The following is a 22,736-nucleotide window of genomic DNA, read 5'->3' as shown; positions in this document are numbered from 1 at the left end:
TTTCTCCAGAAGCGTATTTGATAGACATCTAGCGCGATACAAAAAGCCTGCGTATTTACGGCACGCTCTGGCATAACGTATGAGTTGTGATGTGAACACTCCATACGCAGGTGCTGAAGGGATGTTGCCACAGGTGAAAAGAAAGCTGACCATTGTGAATGAAAAGTCATCACGTTTGTCGTAAAGTTTGGTCAATAGTTTTCATTTTTCATCGATTTCTAAGTGTAGGCCAAGATATGTGGCTGACTTTACAGTGTCTGTAGTATCCTTTATCTCATTTACTTTGGGGTAGATGCGATGTATCAATTAGGATTGCTTAAAGATAATACGTTTTCTATATAGCGGAAACTGATATTTAAGGATCTTGCTAAACGATATTCTTTCTTTCGGATCAGCTATATAGTCAGCCTCATTAGAGTGAAGGAATATGTCAGCAGTTAGAGGAGCACAATATGTTCCCACTGGAATGCTGACCGTTTAAAAGGTAAATATTCTTATATTAAAAAAAATAAAATACGTTTTCACATGTTTGGGTCTATGTAAACCTTATGACCAGACGAAGTCATGAATGATACATATGTATAAGAAATTCTAATGGTAATCAAATGTTTTCAATAAAACATTAAATGCCATTTTTGGTATGATTGAAGGAAGTATATCAAGTGATAATACGAAGAAAGCATATTTCCATGTTAGTACTAATCAGGTGTTGACCTTTTTCTGTGTACTTGCCTATCTAGATTTTTGTGTGTTTTTGCTTCCAATCACCACAATGAAATTTTGTTGATTCTCGCTTTGTATAATTTGAATAACTTTCCAATTAAATCTAAACGAATACTTGATCTAAGACAATAATGGCGACCGTAGAACTTCTAAATGACGACTTTAATCTGAGAGCAACATATCCTTATTCATAGTAGTTTTTGTGTAAGTCCCTTACCTTGATTTAGCTAATATTATTTAATGATATTACATTATCATTATAACAGTAAAATCGAATTGCATACTATATAGTCCAAAATTCCAATCAAGCAATCATTCGAAAGGTACATTGTTTGTAGTCAGTAAACCTCAAGATACAACAAACAAACAAATAAATATCAATAACAAAACCAGGTCAACAACAAATATGTGTCTAAAAACCGTTGTGTAACTTATGTAACAACCAACAATCGATTTCAAAAACAAGAATTAATTTAGTTAAGTTTCTCAATCAAATTCCCATTTATGTGAATATTTGTGGAAGTTCAAACTGAAATACTAGTAAAAACTTGATTCTTTTACTAGTGTAGTGATTTCGACTTAGGTCCGGAGGAACTCGTCACTTTTTTTTTTTTGTTTTGAATTTCTGTTCGAATGCGTTTCTGTTTTGAATTTTGACTTTTTTAGAGTCAGCAAACCTCAATCAGGAAGATTATTTTTCTCATTTTCTCTACTATATTCTAACAAAGCACATAACGTAAAGCAAACACGTTTGATCTGTTTTTAATCATCTGTCAATGAAAGATGTCTTTTGTTCATAAAAAGTGTCGTCTATTTCATATTTTTATCTTGTAGAAATGGATATATTATTGAGTGAATTGTATTGTGAGTTTTATTTTATTGTTTCAGTTCAATTTTGACCTTTCATCAAAGAGGGTGTTTAAGGCTTAAACAGCTAGTTTAATCCCACCACAGACATGCACATGTCCACAGACAGGAGATGTCAATTATTAAGTGTCTTTGTGTCGTTGATTTAATTTTTAGTTTATTTTCTAGAAGCTCTCTGTGGTCGTGAATTTCAATACATGTTTTTGCCTTTCAAGGATCACTTGTTGAATAATTTTTGGTGATCTCAGAAATAATTTAATATTTCTATCAACATTTTTTTCTATTGAGAAATAAATAATTTGTACATAATAACTCAACTGTCTAACAAGAAATGACTAGTATTTTTATTCCACGTAAAAATTATAAAGAAGTCACTTGTTAACGAGTGGCAAGTGTAGAATATTTAATAAGAATAAGAAATAAAGGCACAGAGGGAGGAGGACATCTTTAACACACAAACGGCGTCATTTTGTCCATGTCATTGGCAAAAGAGGTCAATGTTAAAAAAAACCCTTTGTTTTGATGACAACACAGGGCGTTCTTTACGGTGATTATGTGGCAATGCTTTAAATATTGAAGCCATTTTTTTCTTAAAATCATTAGACTGATATTGTTAGATGATTCTACAGATTTATTTCTCCATATATAACATATTGTTAATAAAACTCCGACACAAAACGGACTTCATGTGTATTATATATGTTTTAGTCATGATTGCAGTAAATATTGCAAATGGCGATCGATACATAATTTTACAATAATTAAAGGAGAAGACCATGTTATTGTGCAAGTCATAAATATCGAAACTAATCTGTTAAATACTCATTAAAAAATTAATTAATTTCCTTTCCTTAATTAATAATCGCCTGAATATAGCTGAAATATTGCTGCTCGGGCGTTAAACCCCAACAAACAAACAAACTTAATTAAAAAAATCTAGATTTATAATTAGGAAATTTGAATTTCCCGCGCCTATGGGCGCCACCATGACCGGTTGAAATGTGACGTCACGAAGTCGGTTTGTAAAGTGAAAGTAAATAGGTAGTTGATTACGATGTCCGAAGAAATCGCCAATTTGGGACTTTTCCTGTATAATTTCAACCCAGAATAAATAGGAGAGATTGAGGAACAACATGTATAAGCAAATGTTAGACATCATTGACGAACAACAGGATTTGCAGCCAGATGACTAGTATTTGTAGGGAAAATCTTATGGCTACTTTCGAAGAATGTTCGTGTTGCTGTAAAAAAAAGCTTTAAGAACATTTCTCTTTTATTATTCGTGCAATCGTAAGCTTGACAAGTCATCGTGTTTTGGTAATTAGATAAACATGATCGTAGAAATATTTACGGAATATTATTTGTTTACATGTTATTTGCAGTATTTGTATCAGTACCGAACCGACTTAGTGACGTCACGAGCCAATCGGAAGCTATCGATAAAAATAAATAAAATCTGGCTATGATCTTCCTTTAGATAGGAGAGTTCTGCAAGATGGATATCCACTTATATTTCAAGGATTTCGAACTTTGCATAGCCCTGAGCATTTTATAAAAGCGCATTTTGCATTAAAGGTTGTTTATTTTTGTTTACGTGGGTATGATTTATCATAAGAGCCCAACTTAATGCAGTGGTCGTCTTTCCCTTTAAAGTTGTCCTTTTCAGAAAAATTCCGATTCATTTTGGGAAGAGTATCCCTCAGTTAAGGACTAAAGTGTAGTTTGAGTTGCTAAGAAATATGAATCGTTACGATGTAGCTATCTGCACTATGAAAACAGATTTATTAAATGTGTCATAGTTTTTTCCGTTCATCTTTTGTCTACCCTGGACTTGACTTTTATACGCAACACGGCAGATGTTTCTAGAAAAGCAGACGATGCTTACCCTACTTGTGCACTTGGTCCATGCTCCCAGGGTTTAGTGGAGTCCGATTTGCTCATTTACTTTTGTTACTTTGTATATATATTTTTATTATTTTATGTTCTTTGTTGTGTATGTCTATTTTCCATATCTGATCTTTGGCCCTGGATAACACCCTTGATTTCCTCTAGAATTGTGGTTCTCTTTTGTTCACTGTTCACCATAGTTTCAGACGAGTCGAACCCCTTATTTAGCATAACAATTCTTCGCATTTAGAAAAAAAAAATATTTAAAAAAGGGGAAAAGGTACTGATAACAACGTTTGAGAGATCGACAAAATACAATTTGACATTTAATTTGCAGCATACAAAATAAGTACGAAATATATACTGTTCTTGCTCAAATCAAAACACACTGGCTTAGTTCAAACACATGTCAAGCATCCCATTGTCTGAAAAGTAGACAATTTTCTAATTAATAATTATTTCATGGTATTAAACCAAAATACATTTGAGATGCAATATTTACCCATTAGGTTAAGGCTCCTTATTCACTTAAATAATCAATTATCAGGAGCAACACTGGTATTATTTCCATTACCATATCTTAACCTTCCTTCATTATGCAAAAGATGAAAAGACAATAGTCTAGCCTGAAAAGTCGGCAAATAAATTCACCATCCTGTGTTCTTACAATACACTATCTGTCAACCTCTACCGAAATATGAAATTGCAGTTTAAGGCCCTTTTGTAGGTATTTTCTTACTCAGTAAAATACATATTTCTCAATGCACGCATTTGAAACATTCAATCAATATTCTATATTCTAAGTTCATTAAAAGAATAGAACTGCTAGATGCTGATGTTCTAGTTCTAGAAACTGGAGAATTTCATTTCAAATGTAGGGCAGTCAGGTTACCTTATTTAAGTTATACCCTTTGACCTTTCGTTTTCAGTGATGCTGGAAAATTATGCCAAAATGATGAAGGATTATAAAAAAAGAAATCTCTGTCAATGGACCCTTCTAGTTTCCAAAAACAGAAAATAAAAAAAACTTATGGAGTTCTGGAAACTACAAATATTAAGTCAGCATGAAAAGGCTTATTTCACCTTGTTTCATAAAAGTATTAACATGTTAGTGAATGTGACCTGTGTTTTTTTAAAACAAATAAATGCCTCAAATAAGAAAATGAAAAGAAAAAATGAGTCACAACAGGTGACGTTTTTAAACAGTAGATAAGTGTCTGTCAAAGTAACCATTTCCTTATCTATTTAAACTTTTTTAATATCTTTTCTTTATAAGCTACAATACTATTGCATTCCTTGAAAATCGTATTATACAACCCTTACAGACGGTGCTTCTAAAAATCAAAATTGTAATCACGAGCATGAGATGTCGTATTGTTGTTAATTGTCGCCCTCTAACTTTAATATCCTTAACAATTTAATAAGTGACTCCCTCAACTTTGAAATTACCTTTTAGTGTAAGAAAGAGCATAAATTCATCCATAATAGTATTGCCTATATCAGATTCTACTGGTTTCGATGGGTACTCTGGTATGACATTAATATGATTGCTTGTCCTCTTCAACGGAAAACCTTCTGTATAATCATATAAAAACATTTCAAATGACAATTAAGGTATTTGTTATTCCGAAAGAAGTATCTAAGACAGGCACAAGGACAAATAATAATGATCATATTCTAAAAGAGTCATCTTATTTATTAGATTCGGAAAAATAATGAAAATAATCTATTTAAGATTTATTGTGTAACATGTGTTTTGTACATGAAGAGTAGGAAGGAGGAGGAAGACAGTTTGTACTGTTGTTAGAGAAAAAAGGCATTTTATTAGTGTGATATTAGTAGTTCGTGGATAATACGTTGAATAAATACAGGTAATTTCAATTGCGAATGGAAGTAACACATATATAATTCATCCATCAAGGAAACAAGACTCCTTGTTATATCCCTACAACAATTCCAGTAAGTAAAATTCTTGCTAATGAAAATTCAGGCGCCATTGTTACATAAAAGTTAAAAGGAAAATAAAACCCCATGTTTTCCTAAGACAACTTTACGACACTTTTATCGCATGAAAGATTCCAAAAAAGTCGACAATACTTAACTTCGTCCAACGATTTGTTTATGGTTCCATTAACATTACATGACTCGGGTAACCCTAAGGCTACTTACATTTTTTTGGATAAAAAATATGATATTCATTTAAGGGTTGACTTGATGTAAATTCCATATGGCTTATTCACCCGGTACACTTTATGTAAACGATTCTGAGATTTAAGATACCTTACCATTCCATCTGATTTTACATTCGTCCACTGAAATCATTGTTCATTGGATTATTAATTTCGTGGTGCCACACTACCCATGAAAACAACCAAAATTGTCACCCCACAAATAAAATCAGCCACATAAAATAAAGGTGAATTTGTATTACCAAAAATATTTTAAAAATCCAATTAATTGTGGTCTCATGAAATTCAAAGTACAACTTTAATCCAGTATGAAAGTGTCGTTGTCTGCTCGAGGTGATTGTTGTTTTGAATAACCAGATGAATTTTTTTCTTTCTTAAAAATTTATCCCGTAAATTTTTTTATCCTGGGACTGTTTGTCAGAGTGTTATATTTTCTGACTAAGTTAATTTTATTTCGTTACCAAATGTGTCTCTCAGTCGTAGACTTCCTCGTTTGAACAATCGATGTAGTCTACTTTTACCGCTAATATCTAAAAAAAAAGCAAAATGGACATCGGAAAAATAAATAAAAATTTGCGAAAGTAATCAATAATGAAGATGACTGATCATGTTCTTTACACGAACAAAATCGAGAGTATTATTATCTTATTAATGCAGAAAAGTGAATAATGTGAGCCTACATAATTGACAGAAAATAGATTATCAGCACAAACTTGTTATTCATAGGGTAAGTGTCAATTATGACAATAAAAGCTAAAGCAGATTTGCAAATTCTTCTTTGATTTTTGATATGCAACATAAAAATATAAAACAAAAAAGTATTGAACGATCACAATATATTATGCGACCTTTTTAAGAAAGGGAATTTTTTTTGCCTTTTGAGACTAACGATAGTCACATGTAAACTGGTTTATATCAAGCATTCGAATTTATTACGGCAAAATGATTAAAAACATTTTAAACGTCAAAACACAGTAAACGTTTATGTAAGCCTTAAAAAAGAATAGAGGCTCAAGAGAGCCTGAATCGCTCACCTGGTTAACCATTTGCTTATATGAAAAACTTGAGGAATGAGACAGCCTAAGCTAAAATCAACTGAATTGTCAAATGCAGGAAATGCTTTTAATAGCATTTTCATGACCTAAACTAGAATTTTGCTAAAGGCAAAATTTTTTTAAATTATTTTCAAAAAACTGTCTTCCCACCCCTATGTTCCATTTTAGTATATGCAGCCATATCTGTTCACAGATTAAAAATTTACAACAGTCATTTTGAGAACTATAAACTAAAGAATTAATATGTTTATTTTCATTAAATGATCGTCAATGGTTTTAGAGAAGATTTGTACATGTGAAAACAACCACATCAGTCAATGAATGGTTTTGAAAATTTCGGCATAGGTCCATCTAATGATGTTGAACAATATTACCCTATGCCAGAAATTTGTTAAAGGCAACGGTTTTTGAGTTATTTGTAAAAATAACTGCCTTCTGACCCCTATAATCTATTCTTAGTAACGGCGGCTATGTTTTTACATGGATCAAAAATCCCAAAGGTCATTGTATGCAGAAAATCGTAAGGAACAATCATGCACAGTCTAAAACGTGTCGGTCTGGTAGTTTCAGAGGAGAAAATTTTTGAAAATTTGTCCATGAGGACGACGACGACGACGGACGCCAAGTGATGGCATAAGCTCACTTGGTCTTTGGCCAGGTGAGCTTAAAGAGTGGGTCATTGGTAATTTTATGCTATTACACACAGTAGTGATTTGGCCGATAGTATGTCTTATTTTGACGATATAGAATGGCGCTAATTTGTTATAATATAACACACCCTAATACACATTTCTGAGAACCTCTTTTAAAATATCTATAGAAGACATTCACAATATTTTGATTAGCATGCCTGATGGCTTTTAGTGTCTCTACCCAGTTTTGTTTAACACTGCCTGGCGTAACTTTGTGATAGCATTTGATTGTTCCTAGTATATTAGATTATGTATTCCCATTTATCAGTTATATTTGCTACTAGCAACTGTTATCCATTGTCAATGTACATTTACTCTTGGGAAAAAGTCTGGACAGACAGATCTATCGGAATTAAGATTTTAATGCAACCATTGTATCTTATCGCTATAATTTAACCTCTCGTTGAAGGGAGGTTTTATAGTCTTCGAAGTATATAGAAAATGAATAGTATGCATTGTGTTAAAAATAATGAATATAAATTGACTCATGAAAACAAACAGTTCCATTTCAGTTAAGATCTAAATACATGTGTTTCGTGATTTTGAATATCTTCGAGCGCTGTCTGAATAATTTAACTCCACGTTAATAACCTCTGATATGCATTGAGTGCTTTTGTTGGTTTGTATTTTTCATGTTGATATTTGTATAACAAACTTTGTTCACTTTATTAGGTAATTACCCTACAAATACCAAAGTAAGTGTAGCAAGATATTTTTTTCTTTATAAAATCTTGATTTCTATACAAAATAGAACTCTAAAATAATGCATGACATATCTTACCTGAAAATCTGTTTGCTGATTTCTGAAAAAAGAATATGTGTGACTATAGCCCTGAAAAAATGAGTTATTATTTCTAGAACTACAAGATTTCTGAAACGTTTAACAAACTAAAATTGCTGTCAATTTCCGGAACAAGTCATCTTCAAAATGATGAATTTCATGCATGTTCCATTCAAATGGATCATCCTAACTGACTTTCTTGAAACATTTTATACTACTTTGAATTGAATTGAATTGAAATGATGCTCTTTAAGCAGACCATATGTGACACAAATTTGTACTTTTAAATATTTATTAAAGGGCTCCAGGATTGATTTATCTAAGGATTCTATCTATTTTTTAACCAGGTTATGCACATTAAAAATTGAACAAAAGTAAGATACCCCGAAGTTGGTTATGTGAGCATAACTTGATAAAAATAAAAAAACAACCCTTATAATTTAATATCTAATCGATTTCAGTTCAAATTAAGGAGTGTCCCTTGATTAAAGGTTATTGAGATTGGAATTATTTGTATTGCAGACTGTGGACCGATCGACGTTATTGACGTCACAGTACTAAGTACGTTTATGAAAAATAAACAATCAAATTAAATTATATAGATACATGTATATCTAAACGTTACTTAAGGAAGCTCGCGGTCTTAAAATTCGCGGCCACTGCGCAAGGTGATGCGTCTTGTTTTCTTAATATATAAACAATCTGTATTTAATGAAAGATTGAGGTTAAATATATCATGTCATGATGTGCGAAGTGGAAAAAATCTCTATTATATTTTGTCTGTATGATTAAGATTGAAGCGAATATTCATGGACAAAGATTACAGAATGTTTTTTGTTGAGTCAATCAATAAAATATGCATCCTTATTATGTAATTTGATATTATTTCAAACAAACAAAATTCTGCAAAAAAATAGCTTCCCGAGGTTCAATTAAAGTACTTGACATTAAATCTCTGTTCAAATGAAAATTGTTGTGATCTCTTGATAATAAATAAGAATTGAGTATTTACAGTTTAATATTCCTTAGCCTTCAGTAAAACTAAACGAAAAGATATTTGTATTTCATAAAGGATTTCTAATTTAAGAAAACATTATTATGTTAAATTACGACTTAATGACAGTTTATTGGTTGACAACAAAGTTCAAAAAATAAAATGAGAAATCTGTGACAACTGATTTAATCTGTTTCGATATTTTGGTATTTTGGTGAATGAAATTGATGCAAAATGTTTAAAAAAAATAAATGTTTGAGATTGATTACTTGTTTTAATTGCTTAAGTAATTGTAAAAGAAATGCCTTTTTGGGGAATAATAACAATGATCATAAATGAAAGCATTGTCTGTTCTATCGTCCTTTAAAATTACTTTAGGTGCTAAAATATGACTCTCCCGTATTAAAAGTCATGAGTGTTTTTTCAAACAGGTAGATTGCTGGAACTACCAAGTGTGTAAAAACAAACCCCTGTCAAATCTTCTTATTTGTTCACTTGCAGCACTGAAAGATGAACTCAAGCTTAACCTTGACAAACCTTTATTTACAATTAGCGTGTATCAGATCTGGATTCTCAAATATTTTAACGTCCGCCATGAGTGTATTTCTTCAGGTACCTTGACTTTTGTCATAACGTAAAAAAACTTTTAATTGTTCTACCGTGTAAACCATACTTCGATGTGTTGAGATAAAGCCCGTTCTGTAAAATCTTTTTCACCAATCTTTCTTATAGCAAGTTGACTGTGATCACTGACCTCGTTGAATTGGAATAACCAGGATAAATACCAATTTTGCTAAATGAACTCTATTGAATTAGTAACAATGGAGCTTAAATTATGTGGTCATTTAAATACACACCTTCATTTAGCTTAATGTAGGTTTTTCCTACAAGTTAGGAGATTGTTACCTACATATAATGAATTGTTGCCTACAGGGAAAATGACTCAATGAAGAATGATTAACGCTGCATCGTTTTGTACAATTTTAATAGTTGACATGTTCATACTAAACTATACAAAGACTCGAACTAACTTTCTCATCACATTTACTGAAATAAACGATAAAATACAAAGATTTTTGAAATGTGCATCAACTAATACAACTGTATATACAAATATTCAACATTTTCAACAGGTTTGTCGCATTATTCAAAGTGTGTCATGTATTGCTTTACTCTGAAATATGATTCTTCTCGATAACTTTAACAATTGGGAAAACAGAATATTTTTAAATTGAATACTGATTTCATCAGTTCAGGATTTTTTTTTATTATATCACAATCCAGTGGTCACCTACTGAAACTCCTAACAAGTACGTTTGTTCATGTGAGGAAAAATTATCCTACAGCTGTTTAACTGAATGAGTGAAAGTATTTATTTAAATGATCAGGGTTTTAAACTCTATAGTTACTTATTGATGAACTTTCGCAAAACTGGTATTTACCTTGAACTATTCCAGTTCAACAAGGTCAGAAGTAATTAACTCAGTGTAACAAGGAAGGGGACTAGATATACTTTCTAGTATCATGTAGAGAAAAGTCTTAATTTGTGAAAAAGACAACTTATTCTAACCAAAAGTATCCTGTGTCTAATATTGATATAAAGTTAAAAGTTTTTGCTGAAAATATAATGTTGAATTTTGCGAACAGGCTAGGAACACTTTTGTGAACAAATTTTTCGTCGCATTTGGTCGATCTTCGATCTGCTTATATATTTGTATGAAGCTAGGATTTACAAGCGCTATTCAGAAAAAAATACAGGCGGCTAGCTCACTACTCAACTTACAGTTTTTATTATCAGGATGATGTATTATCTCAAAATAATCCCAATTTCAAGAAGGTCATACACTTGATCTACTCAAATAAATTTAAGTTAAAGGGACAATTGAGACAACAATAGGTGATTTAGATTTTGATTATGAAAAATGTGATGTTCGATTCCTAAATGTGATCAGAAAAGTTTCAATATCATCGATTAGCAAAGCATTACTACAAACTGTCTATCTGCCTCACTAAATCTACAAACTATCATCGTTTACACAATACAATATTCTTTATAGAGAATAAAGATAATAACTTCAATGTATGTGAAAAAGAATATCTTCCGACTCTTTTTAGAAAAAATATAAAGTATGTATTTTGGTGTTTGAAATCAAAGACAGTTAAGCTCTAAGCTAATACAATTGAGTATTACAAATTAATTGATTTGAATTACCGTTTCCTTTCTGCTTACGGTAAAATGGTTTAAGTTTTTTACTAGAATACCAGTTTTAATTACATGGCAACTTCATGGGGTATTTTATCTGATACAGACCTTCAGGTTATATATGGTCGTAGACTAGAACGCTTCTTTAAAATACTAAAGATTATTTTCTAAACCTTTGTAAAGAAATGAGAGTTTAAAGACTTTCAGCGACTTACGCAAAGCCGTTTTGCCAATTTATTTTCAGTTAAATTGAATGTCATTTGCTTCCAAAGGCATGCGATGTAAAAGGTTTTAGGAAAATAAGACTTACAACATAAGGACTAGAGGATTATATCAAATAGTAAAAATTGGATATGTAAAATGATCGAAATCTTCATAGAAAAATGAAGAAAGTTCAATTTGAATTCAAAGATTGTATACTCATAATCCATAGGTTCAATTATATTAAATCTTACCGTTAGGCACGAAACACAAATAACTACCTACATAAACATCAATATCAATACCGGTGTAAATGGTGAGCCATAGAAATGAATGATTCCATTAATACCAAACCAGAGAAAAGGTGGAACTATATTTAGACTTTTAAACAAAGTGACGATAATCCCAAATTAGAGAAAGTTTGAGAGATTCAATTCTAACATTTTGCTGACATATTTTTAAAGTTTTAACAGTTGAATGCGAGTTATTACAGTCGAAAAACAATGAACAAGCAAATATGCATACAAGTTGTTCATTATTTACGTTTACGGTATAAAAATGAATGAATTCCTAGTTGTTGGAAGAGCCAATGAAAAAGAAATATTATAAAATAACAAAACCGTGTTTGAGTTATTTAGAACAGAAAATACTTTAAATTGCATGGAAGTACAATTAGCCAAATGGGGGAGAATAAATTGCTAAAAATCTTGTTTTGTACTTCGAGATACAATTTAAATTCAATTATATGTCAATAAAGAACGCCAAGCATTCCTCAAGTGACAGCCAAAGTGCATAGAAGTATAGTTAATTATGCACTTTGTTTCGTTCAATCATATTAATTTCTAACTGTCAGTCAACAGACCATTCTCTAAAAGAAGTACTATTAGTCAAATGTTAAATTTCAGTCACAACTAACTGGATCCCATAGAAAACTTTAGTTAAATGTAGTCCGGTATATCTCGTTAGGTATAGGCAAATTGATCTCTCGTTATCGAGTAGTATTAATGCGTTACAAACAGCAGAACATTTTAACTCATAATCAGACATTTTAAGGAAATCTTATTGCTGAGTAGTTGGGTACCAGTATTGATAAAAAAAACAGACAAATTTCCAAAATATGGCAAAATGAGCCATAACAAATATTTTTTGAATTTATGACAAAATGAAATTGTATGATACAAAAGTGGCATGTATCTGATATTTTTTGTATAAAAGCCAATATAATATATAATTTGTTTTAGTTTGTTTGTTTGGTTTTGTTTGTTTTGTTTTGTTTTGTTTTTTTGTTTGCTTTTTTGTTTGTTTGTTTGTTTGTTTGTTTGTTTGTTTGTTTTTGTTTGTTCTTGTTTGTTTGTTTTTCTTTTAATTACATTAAATATGTTATTCATCAGTATCATCATGTAATCATATATGTTTAATATATGTAAAACTCGACTTTTAAACTACTCATTCAAAAAATCACGAAATGCATTTTTATTTCACTAAATTCAATTAAGGAAAAGAAAGGTATTTCAGAAAACTGTTTTTGATGAACTAACCGGAAGGCCATGTATTAACTTTAAAATGTGCAAAAGTATTTTTTAAAATGTTTGCCAAGAAAAACTGCACATGTATGAGTATTTTTCCTACACTAATTTCCTTGAAATCTGTATTACATCCGAATTTGTCAATTCGTTGTCATACCTCACTTAGAATGCAAAGTGTGGGCAACTCGATAGGTTTCAGAACTTTCGTTTAACATATTTTGCTTGTCAATACAAATATTAACATAATGTGCTAAAACAAACCATATTGTTTTACTTACTTGATTTCCTTGTTCATGCGCACAGCATAGTATAACAGTGGTAAGGATCAAAATATAGGCACTATACATCCTGAGATTTCTTTGTTTCTGAAAAATGTATACAAGTAAGAAAACTTAGAGTAAAATTATGTCTACAATAATGATACCGCATGCTTTTGAGAACGGATTATCTAAAACTTGACATTCTGAGAATAATACTAACTGAATTAATACTCCATTCCTCTATATTCATAACGACTAAGTGAATTTCATGTTTTACAATTTGATACACCAAAGCTGATTTGGATCAAAATCTTTGACAGGAAATTCATACTAGAAATATGTATTAAAGATATTTTGCACTAGCAAGTTAAATTTAATTTAATTCAGTGATGTACGATTAGTTGCAGATAATAAAAGTCTACACAACGACAATTTTAACATTTACAATTCATACCTTTTGAGATACCTGACAAAAACTGTTTCTGATATGTTGAGGTCAACCATGAATGGTTATCAAATATTTCCAATTGGACTTAATGTATGAAAAAGTATGGTTGTCGATTGATTTTTGAAACTGTACCATTTCATGTGGTTTTTTTTATGTTTTTCATATGTTTTTAAACACATGAAAACGTGCTGTAATTCTTCCAGTGTATCCCGTATTCATATAAAGGCAGGTTCATTTTTTGCTATGGAAAATTAAAAGAAAACGAACAAACAAACAAGCACTCACATCAAAATTACAAATAAAATATTTGATTAATATTCTGTGAATATATCACAGAATTCCATTCAGTGGTGTAGAAGGAGTAACGGATAAGAAATGGGTTGATGGGTACCACTATGTGTTCACTATATGAAAGAATGGACACCCTAACACTATACCCATCTTTCTATATTATATGGCCTAACATGGATCCTTTGCGGCTTCACGCCAAAAGAAAAAATATTTAAAAAAAATTCTATCCACATTAAATCCTTGGTGAAAGGCAGTGGTTTGTACTTTAAATTACTACAGACCAGTGTTCGATTTAGTCTAGAGTGACGCGCTACCAAAACTTATTTGAATAATTAGACAGCCTTAATGATATTAATGTCACTGATCACAAATTTAATATGACGAACAAAACAATGTCGTACCAACGATGCTACATTACAGCCGTCTACCAATTGATTTATCCAAATACCCTATTCAATCACTATCATAAAGCAAGGAAAATTCATTTCTTTGTCTATGTACACAGATTTATGTTAGGCTTTTATTGAACTGACAATGAGTCTTGTTATACATTCAAGTGACACAATGTCTATTGCGTTTCAAGCTTGGCGCCAAATTTTACCATTTTCTAGAGAGAGTAATTTGATAACACAACGCGAAATGAAACAATCAATAAGTAAAAATTAAATAAAACATCATAGGGGAACTATTGATCGAGATTCAAAAGTATAAAATGTACAATTTTGCGTTATAAAGTAATATATATTTTACATCTGTAGAAGATAACTAAACCAAAAACAGCCTGACAAGTAGACTTTTCACCCACGTGTCGTAAAAGTATGAATTGTTCCATAACAGAAGTATCAAGTCAGTCGTCATTGCTGTTGAGTGACAATACAATATATACGACGATTATTTGTTGAATTATAGGCGCATGTTGTCCTTGATATACATAACAAAGAACTGCGTCATGTGAAAACCATATGCATGTGTAAAAATAACGATGCTTAAAGAAAAGTACATGGATATTTAAAGAAAAGAATTGATGCATACGATTATTACCCATGAGGTAAAAATCAAAGATCAAAATACTACATAGTAAAGGGGTGTTTTCTTTATTCTTCGCTCAATCGTACTATAGTTGACAAATGTTCAACCCTCCATCTTATATATGGTTTTTGTTTCTTCGTTCAAAAGCAAATTATAAATTTCATTTGAATACAATTAAATATTGTTAATAAGTTAAATATCAATTATATAACTTTGAAATAAAAAATTATACATATTTATTAACGAAATCTTTGTTGCAATTGCTTGTTTATCAATTAAAATTGAATTCACTGAAACGTCCTAATAGTACCATTATTGATTATAATACTATATTGTATTGTATGATAAGTTGATTTTATGGATCGTACATTATTGATTAGAACATCTCAAGTTCATGCATTGGGTGTGACAATAATATTTTACAATGTAGTAAATAAAATAAAAAAGTGAAAGGTGTATGGAAATTTAAAAAAAAGCCACCCCCTAGATCACAAATGATAACTTCATATTAATAAAATAGAAAAGGAATAAATGTAAAATAACTCGATTGAACTATCTTATTATATCAACCACTATAGCAAGGATCTGGAAGGATTTAGTTGGGCTTATCTTAATCACGATTTTATCTACCCTGTGGTTATTCAATTAAGCAAACCGTATCATTAATTGACAGAATTTAAAACTAATCATCTACAAACGTGCTATTGAGCTTAATAGGAAATACTATTTCCTTCAGGAAATAGTCTTCTCAGTATGGTAATATCGACGACACAGGAAACTACTGATTTTACTTCGTTACCTCAAGTAGAACAACAGTATTTTCGTTTTATACCGACTTACGAAAATACAGTGTTGTTTAATTGTTTAACTATTTATGTTAGTTTTTAATCTTTACATTGGTCATCTAATGCATAATAATAGTCACCTCCAAAAAAAACTAGATAGTAACTATATGAACATTAAGGTTTCTCTTTTACTATTTTGTTTATTTGTTTACACAACTTACATCAAAACAATAACGGCCACTATAGAAGTGAGAGGTTTCCCTAACCATAAAGCCTGGTTTAACCATCCGTTTCACTTTGATTTGCCTGAACCAAGGCAGGTACATGTACATAGTACCAAAATCACTTTTCCTGTTAATCCGTGATTTTGCATGTTTGCACAAGTTTTAATATCTCCTTTCTCTCTTCATGATTATGAGCGAGGTAATTTTATTATTATGATATTTATTATATCTGTCGCTTGTAAAATGTCTTTGCACTAGGTTTAAAATGAAGTTGGAAATTAATTTCAACCAATAAATGTGTTCGTAATTCTAGTAAGTATATTCCTTTTATTCGATTGGTATTTTTTTTCAACAGCATACAAATGTTTTAACAAGGGTATTCGTGCTCAAGAATAAAACATATCTTCCCATTTATTTTGGTTTTATTGCTTTTGCCTCCTTGAATTCTGAACTATTGTATTAATTAATTGAGTGTTTTCAAGTCGACTTCCTTCCGATTTACTTTTCGAAGTATGAAATGTGAAATATGAAACGGTGAAACAAAGATACCTCTTATTCACAAAAAAAAAAAAAAAAAAAAAAAAAAAAAAAAAAAAAAAAAATTTTTGTCAGGAAATTTAAAAGCTATATGAAGACACCATACTATGCATTTTCATTATTGGTAATTGTACATGACAGAATACAAAGAATAAGATGACTGTGTTCTGATTTATCAAGTGTTTTCAGCAGATCTCAGTTTTCTAAAATATAGTTCCACATTACTGCCATTTCAATCGTTGTTTTGGTGTTGATAACATATCAAGTGATGATTTGAAAATACAAGAATGGCCATTCAATAATTACAAAGGATTTTCGGCCTTCACATATTACTGGTGTATTGTAGTCATCACAGAATACTTTGATTTCAAATTATGACTCTGGGTATAACTTGTTTGAAACGGTTTGAACATTGGACATTATATTGCGACATGCAGAAACAACAAATTTCGATTGGTTTTTGTTAAATTTTCTAACAAGTTATATAAAAAAACGGTAATTAAATACATAACTTGATTAGACAGAACATTATACTGGTATTGAATTGAACAGGATAATTTTGTAGTAGCATATGATATGCATGACTGTAATGCGAATACTAATTTGCCATCCGAATAGAAAAGTCTTATAATCACGTATTCAATGGTATGAAATCGTATATTTATTAACTCATGGTTTGGTTGGATAATATCTTGTTAAGGACAGCTGGACTCTAGTTCGTTGTAAAAATATTATTTTCTTTATTTAAAAAAATACAGATATGTTATTCTTTAGTCTATTTAACTACCAAATAAAATATCAGACATAGTACTTGTTTCAATCTTTCATTCTTCGTGCACTTTACGGCCCGGCGCCATTGCCCAGTATTTATGAAAATCAAATGTAAATGCACATCAGATCACAATTAAACGGGGGTTTACTGTAATTTCGTCTGCAAACACAATTGCTAATCATGCGATTTTGATACGACATATTTTCCCTAAATACGGTATGTGCAATTGCGTAATATGTCATCTTCATGTGAACAGTGAGATAATTATACCATGTATGTTTAAAATAAAGACACAAGTGATATGTTATTTTACGTCCTATATATTAACCATGTAGACTGAAACTTAAACAACTGAATGACTTCAGACGTAACAAATCAGAAACGCAAACCGGAAAACAGCTTTGTGAAGCGCTGTTTATTAGCAAGATAAAAGATTTCGAACAACTTCAAAGCGTTTTTCATATTCTTTTAACTACCGCAATATAATTTAATTCTGACCGTTAGATTCATGTCAACCACACCGAGTATTAGCGTTCTTGTCCTAACGGCTTTTTGTTAAAAGCATTTTACTTTAAAAAGTGAAATAGGACAAGAGCAAATAAAAAGACTTAATGACTGAAAAGGGCATTAAATGAAGATAACAAACAGGAATCTTTTCATATAATCGTCCATCCCTAATCATTTGATCTTAAGACTGTGGACAACACTTTCGCATTGTGTTTAGTAAGATGTACTATACTAAATCATCATTTGTTCATTTGTTCAATATATCATAATTTTATGTTGTTACACAATAAAACATTATGTAATGAAGGTGCACAATATACTTATGTTGTGTTCTAAGTGTTTCAGATTCAGGAATAAATCAAACTATTACAAGAATACGTAGATGAATAATAAGTTTTTGTTCAAAAATGACACAAAGATAGCAGATAATTGAGGTGTTTTTGGATAAGTTGTAAAATATGACAATCCTAGTGATCAATGGATGATTTAACAAATAACTTCAGAATGAAAACGATATTCACATAGGAAAATACTCAAAAAGCTAAATATTGCAATTTTTCGAAATTGTATGTTGTCCAAAGTAGTTTATCCCAAGTTGTTTATTAATAACCAGATCTGACGCCTTCTTTATAAATATATAAGAACTTAATTTAGTAAGATTCTTGTTATTTCTTCCTTTTTTAATTTCAAATGACAAACAGTACTGAAATATATGATGAGAGATGACTTACATTTCTTATTATTTAGTATCTATTACCTTTTACGTGAAAGCGAAATCTCTTTATATCTAAAAAAAAATTTCCACCGAGATTTTCGCTACTAAACCTTTAACCACCAAAAGATTTTTTTGTTTTTTGTTTTTTGTTTTTTGTTTTCATCATTTCTTTGTTTTTTTGCGATATTGAACGGCTTACACTATTAAACATGTACCGGTACCAGTCGATGTCTAACCTTAATTGTTTAGAACTTCCCTATAAAAGAACCAGTTGAACAAGTCAAATCGGCACTTGGTTAAATTGGCAAATATTTTTACCCTTTGATGCAAAATGAAAATACAAACGGGATGTGCTTTGGATTAAGGAACTCTAAAAGTAATTAAAAGTGATATAGGAGGTTTACAATGCCATCATTTGATAACAAAACTGTAAAAGTTAAACCAATCTTCATTCAGCGTTTTTGGAGGAGTTAGATTGGAAGTTTCTCATCCTCCTCCCTGATCGACCCATGAAATAGTCTAAGTTTTGCATCGGAAGACCCCAAAATGAAGTCATTCAGATGGAAAGAAGCGCATAATGACATCATATAATAAAGAATTTCTGATGGTTCTGTTAATTTTTTTCAGCTTTAAAAGATGCAAATAAGATAATAGTTAACCTATAGTCTATAAATGGAATAGCCTGTGTTTTAAATAAACAAACCCCAGGCGTCATTCGAATTGAAAAAAAACAAAATAAGAGGTGTACAAATGCACCATGGCTTAGAAAGTGCGACAGCCGTGGATTTATAAAAGTATTTTTGCAATCAGTACCAAAATCGAAACTGATCATGCCTTCAAATGAGCGACATTTACATCGGCGTTCAATACGGTATTTTAAACCTAATTATTTGCAAGACATGGGTTTGCTCTCAAAATAAGACAGATGATAACAATATATTAAACCCAAATTTAGGATAGTTTATCCTGATTGGCTAGAAGGTGAGGAATCATCATTTGATCACTTTAATTTGACTAACTTGAGCTAGCATGTCAGTAACTGCTAGTAGCACTACACTAGGTTCATATTAGTAATTTCTATTTCAACATTCGGAACAAAAGTTGTCTCGTTCGTGAGTGTGTATTTTGTCGGCTTCATTGGCTAGAGTTAGGAAAAGGGTTTGGTCCCACCAAATTAGTTTTTTTTATCTTTTGCACCTTTTCCAAGTCATTAGCCCTTGTTTATTGATATAGTGTGATTTTGAAATTTAATTTTGTTTATATGAAAAGGGTGTAGTGTTATGTCTATTGAGCTGTACCAACATATTTGTTTCAAGATCGAAATAGTAATCAAGAGAAAAAAGGGAATATTCCGGGGTATGAACATTTCTCATCGTTTATTTAAGGCCCGTAGTATGTGTTTTTAGTTGTTGTAGCTTTTTATCACAGTTTGATAGGTTTGTTGTCTCACTGACACATTCTGAGTGTACACATTCTTCTCTTTTATATTACTTCATGAATATTATTATTCTCCGAAAAAAAAATACACATTTTTACTCTTTTTAAAGATTTTTTCTCTCGTTACGCTGTACTGCCACATCAACGAGTTTTCCCAGAAGAAACGTCCTAAGAACCTAACGGTAATTAAAATGATTTGGGATTTTTTTTGTGTATATGCTTTTTTTGTTTGTGTGTTTTTAATTGTCTTTAGTTTTTGGTTGGGTGTTTGTTTGTTTATTTGTTCTTTGTTTTGTTTTTTTAAACCTTGCAATTCTAATTATTTCTTTGTTATTTCTGGACACATTATAGGAAATACAATATTATATTTGTAAAGTATGTATGTTGAGAACCGTTATGTTGATAACGAAAATTAGTCAAGAGTACGCTTCTGCTAGAAGCTATACTGATATTGACCCTATTTGACGTGATTTTTTGCATCCAAATGTTTAATTTATTTTCTTGTCCCTTTGCATAAGATATGAAATACTTTTGTCGAAGTTTAAAAAAAAACACACAGAGAGAGAACTCTAGACTCTCTCATGTGCATCTTGCCAATATTTTATGGTTTATTGTTCTTCGGCTACTGTCACTTTTTTCTCAATTGTTTTTTTAATTTACTTTTTTTATTCATTCATTCGCAGTTTTTAATCTATTTTTCTTTCTTTCATACCAGTTATTTCAGTTCAACATTGTACTTTCAATATGATTCAACTTCTTTTTTGAATTTTATGACTTTCAACGTTAAGGTATATGCACATTTACATTGGCATAAAATATGTTTCGAAAACACCTAAAAAAACATGTGTTTGTCATATGTTTTTCATTTGTTTCAAACCACCATGAAAAATATGAAAAACATGTTTCCTACTAACGAACTAACTTATTAAAAACAAGTGAACAAAAGTCGTATATCAATTATATTTACAATAGGATTTCATGTATGAAAAGAATATGGCTTTTTAAACTTTTTCAAAAACTCATGTTATATATATATATATATATTTCAGATGCACTAAAACTTATATTAACCATGCTGGTCATAAACATATGTTTCCATATATTTTAAACATGTATAACACATGTTGCCAGTTTGCCTGTGTATTGATATCTTCGTTACGATGGTATGCAAATTTTGTATGACGAACATAAGGAAATCAGGTTTCAAACGACAATATAAAGAACATCAGTATAGAATTAGGACTGGACAAGACAAAATAGGCACTAGCAATTAAAGAAAAAACATGAAATGAGCAAACCGGACTCCACTGAAAATTGGCATTATGGATCAGGTGCAACGTGCTTTTTTAGAAAACACCCGACCAGTTGCAAATAAGATGTCACGTTCGGGATAGAACCGTTCTCTTTCTTCAACCAAAGTTCATTGAAATATAAACATAATACATTCAATTCAAATATAGAATATTACATTTAAATATTTTTTTAAATATTTTTTTTCCAATTCATAAAAGTGTTTTACAGAAAATATTATTTGTTTCTAATGATTAAACACTTACCTAACTTAGTTGTATTACAATACTGGAAACGATATAATCACCAGAGCTAGGTACCAAAAACCCAAAGTAACAATAACTAGGATCACAGTGCTATGATAATCAGTTCGTTGGTTCTACCATTTTCTTTTAATAAATGTTCTGTCATTTGCATAAATCTGGACTAAAGGCGTAATGTGTGGTTTTATCGATGCTTCGGCTTTCCCGCGTATTCCTTTTGTATGATCATTGATTGAATTCTATTAGAGAGATGACATCTATGTGATTTTATTAAGTTCCCATTACCAATATTTCTATAAATGGAGTAAGTTAATTCTCTATATTCGTTCACCTATTTTCTAATCAATTACCTATAATAAAGTAATACTAGGCTTCCTTAACAAGAAAACAATGATATGTGCAGCTCTACTACGTAAGTCTTTGTTTTGTAGGTTTCCGATTTTCTATTTGGAAATTTGGTTAGGATTAGGTTTTTGTTTTTAGCAGTTTTATGCATCTTTTTCGGAGTGTTTGTACGAAATTTAATTAGATTCTACTTTTATCAATATGTGAATATCTTGAAAGAGTTTGATTTTGTTTTTGGTTCTAATTTTCTTAACGTAATTCTTAGTGGCAACTGTGTTTTGGTTATTCGGAAACTTTATGAAGAACATTTGTTTGTAATCTCGTAAATTGTCAGTCATATTGCCTGCAGGATATCAGAAGATCTAATGTTTGATGATTCCCTGCAGTATTCAAGAGAATTACCTTTGATTCTAGACACACGCAATAAAGTCCAGAGAAAGCGAAGAATTAAACATTGAAAATAATATACTAATGTGTGTGTTCAAAACTGTAGCTGAGCAAGACAAAAACCAAGTGTTTTATCAAAAATATATGTTTGAAGTAGTATGGGAAATCAAGACAACCCTGATTCGAGCGTTTATCAAAATAATATCCAAGGATAACGACCAGGCAGGGAAAATTGACACACAAAACAAAGAACATGAACTAGTAATAATTCCACGTATAAAGAAACAAAAGCAAGAGAGCAATCTGAACACTAAAGTTAAAAGTTTTT

At 30.8% G+C, this 22,736-nt stretch overlaps 1 protein-coding gene across 1 annotated transcript; it reads right to left on the bottom strand.

Annotated features, from left to right (window-relative positions):
* Positions 1 to 3,772: 3,772 nt before the first annotated feature.
* LOC148609317 (uncharacterized) lies at positions 3,773 to 21,926 on the bottom strand. The gene is made up of 6 exons (XM_088540853.1): positions 21,680 to 21,926; positions 13,397 to 13,483; positions 8,195 to 8,216; positions 6,128 to 6,196; positions 4,927 to 5,052; positions 3,773 to 3,902 (listed from the first exon to the last, which is right to left on the bottom strand). Exons 2-6 carry the CDS (start codon positions 13,463 to 13,465, stop codon positions 3,871 to 3,873), a joined length of 318 nt encoding a protein of 105 aa, XP_088396979.1. The 5' UTR covers positions 13,466 to 13,483; positions 21,680 to 21,926; the 3' UTR covers positions 3,773 to 3,870.
* Between the last annotated feature and the right edge of the window lie 810 nt (positions 21,927 to 22,736).

Source organism: Perna viridis, chromosome 8 (genome assembly GCF_037379345.1).
Source record: "Perna viridis isolate PV_CMFRI_1.1 ecotype Kerala chromosome 8, ASM3737934v1, whole genome shotgun sequence".
NCBI lineage: Eukaryota > Metazoa > Mollusca > Bivalvia > Mytilida > Mytilidae > Perna > Perna viridis.
Note: the sequence above shows the minus strand (reverse complement) of the source record. Positions and strands in the feature narration are given on the sequence as shown.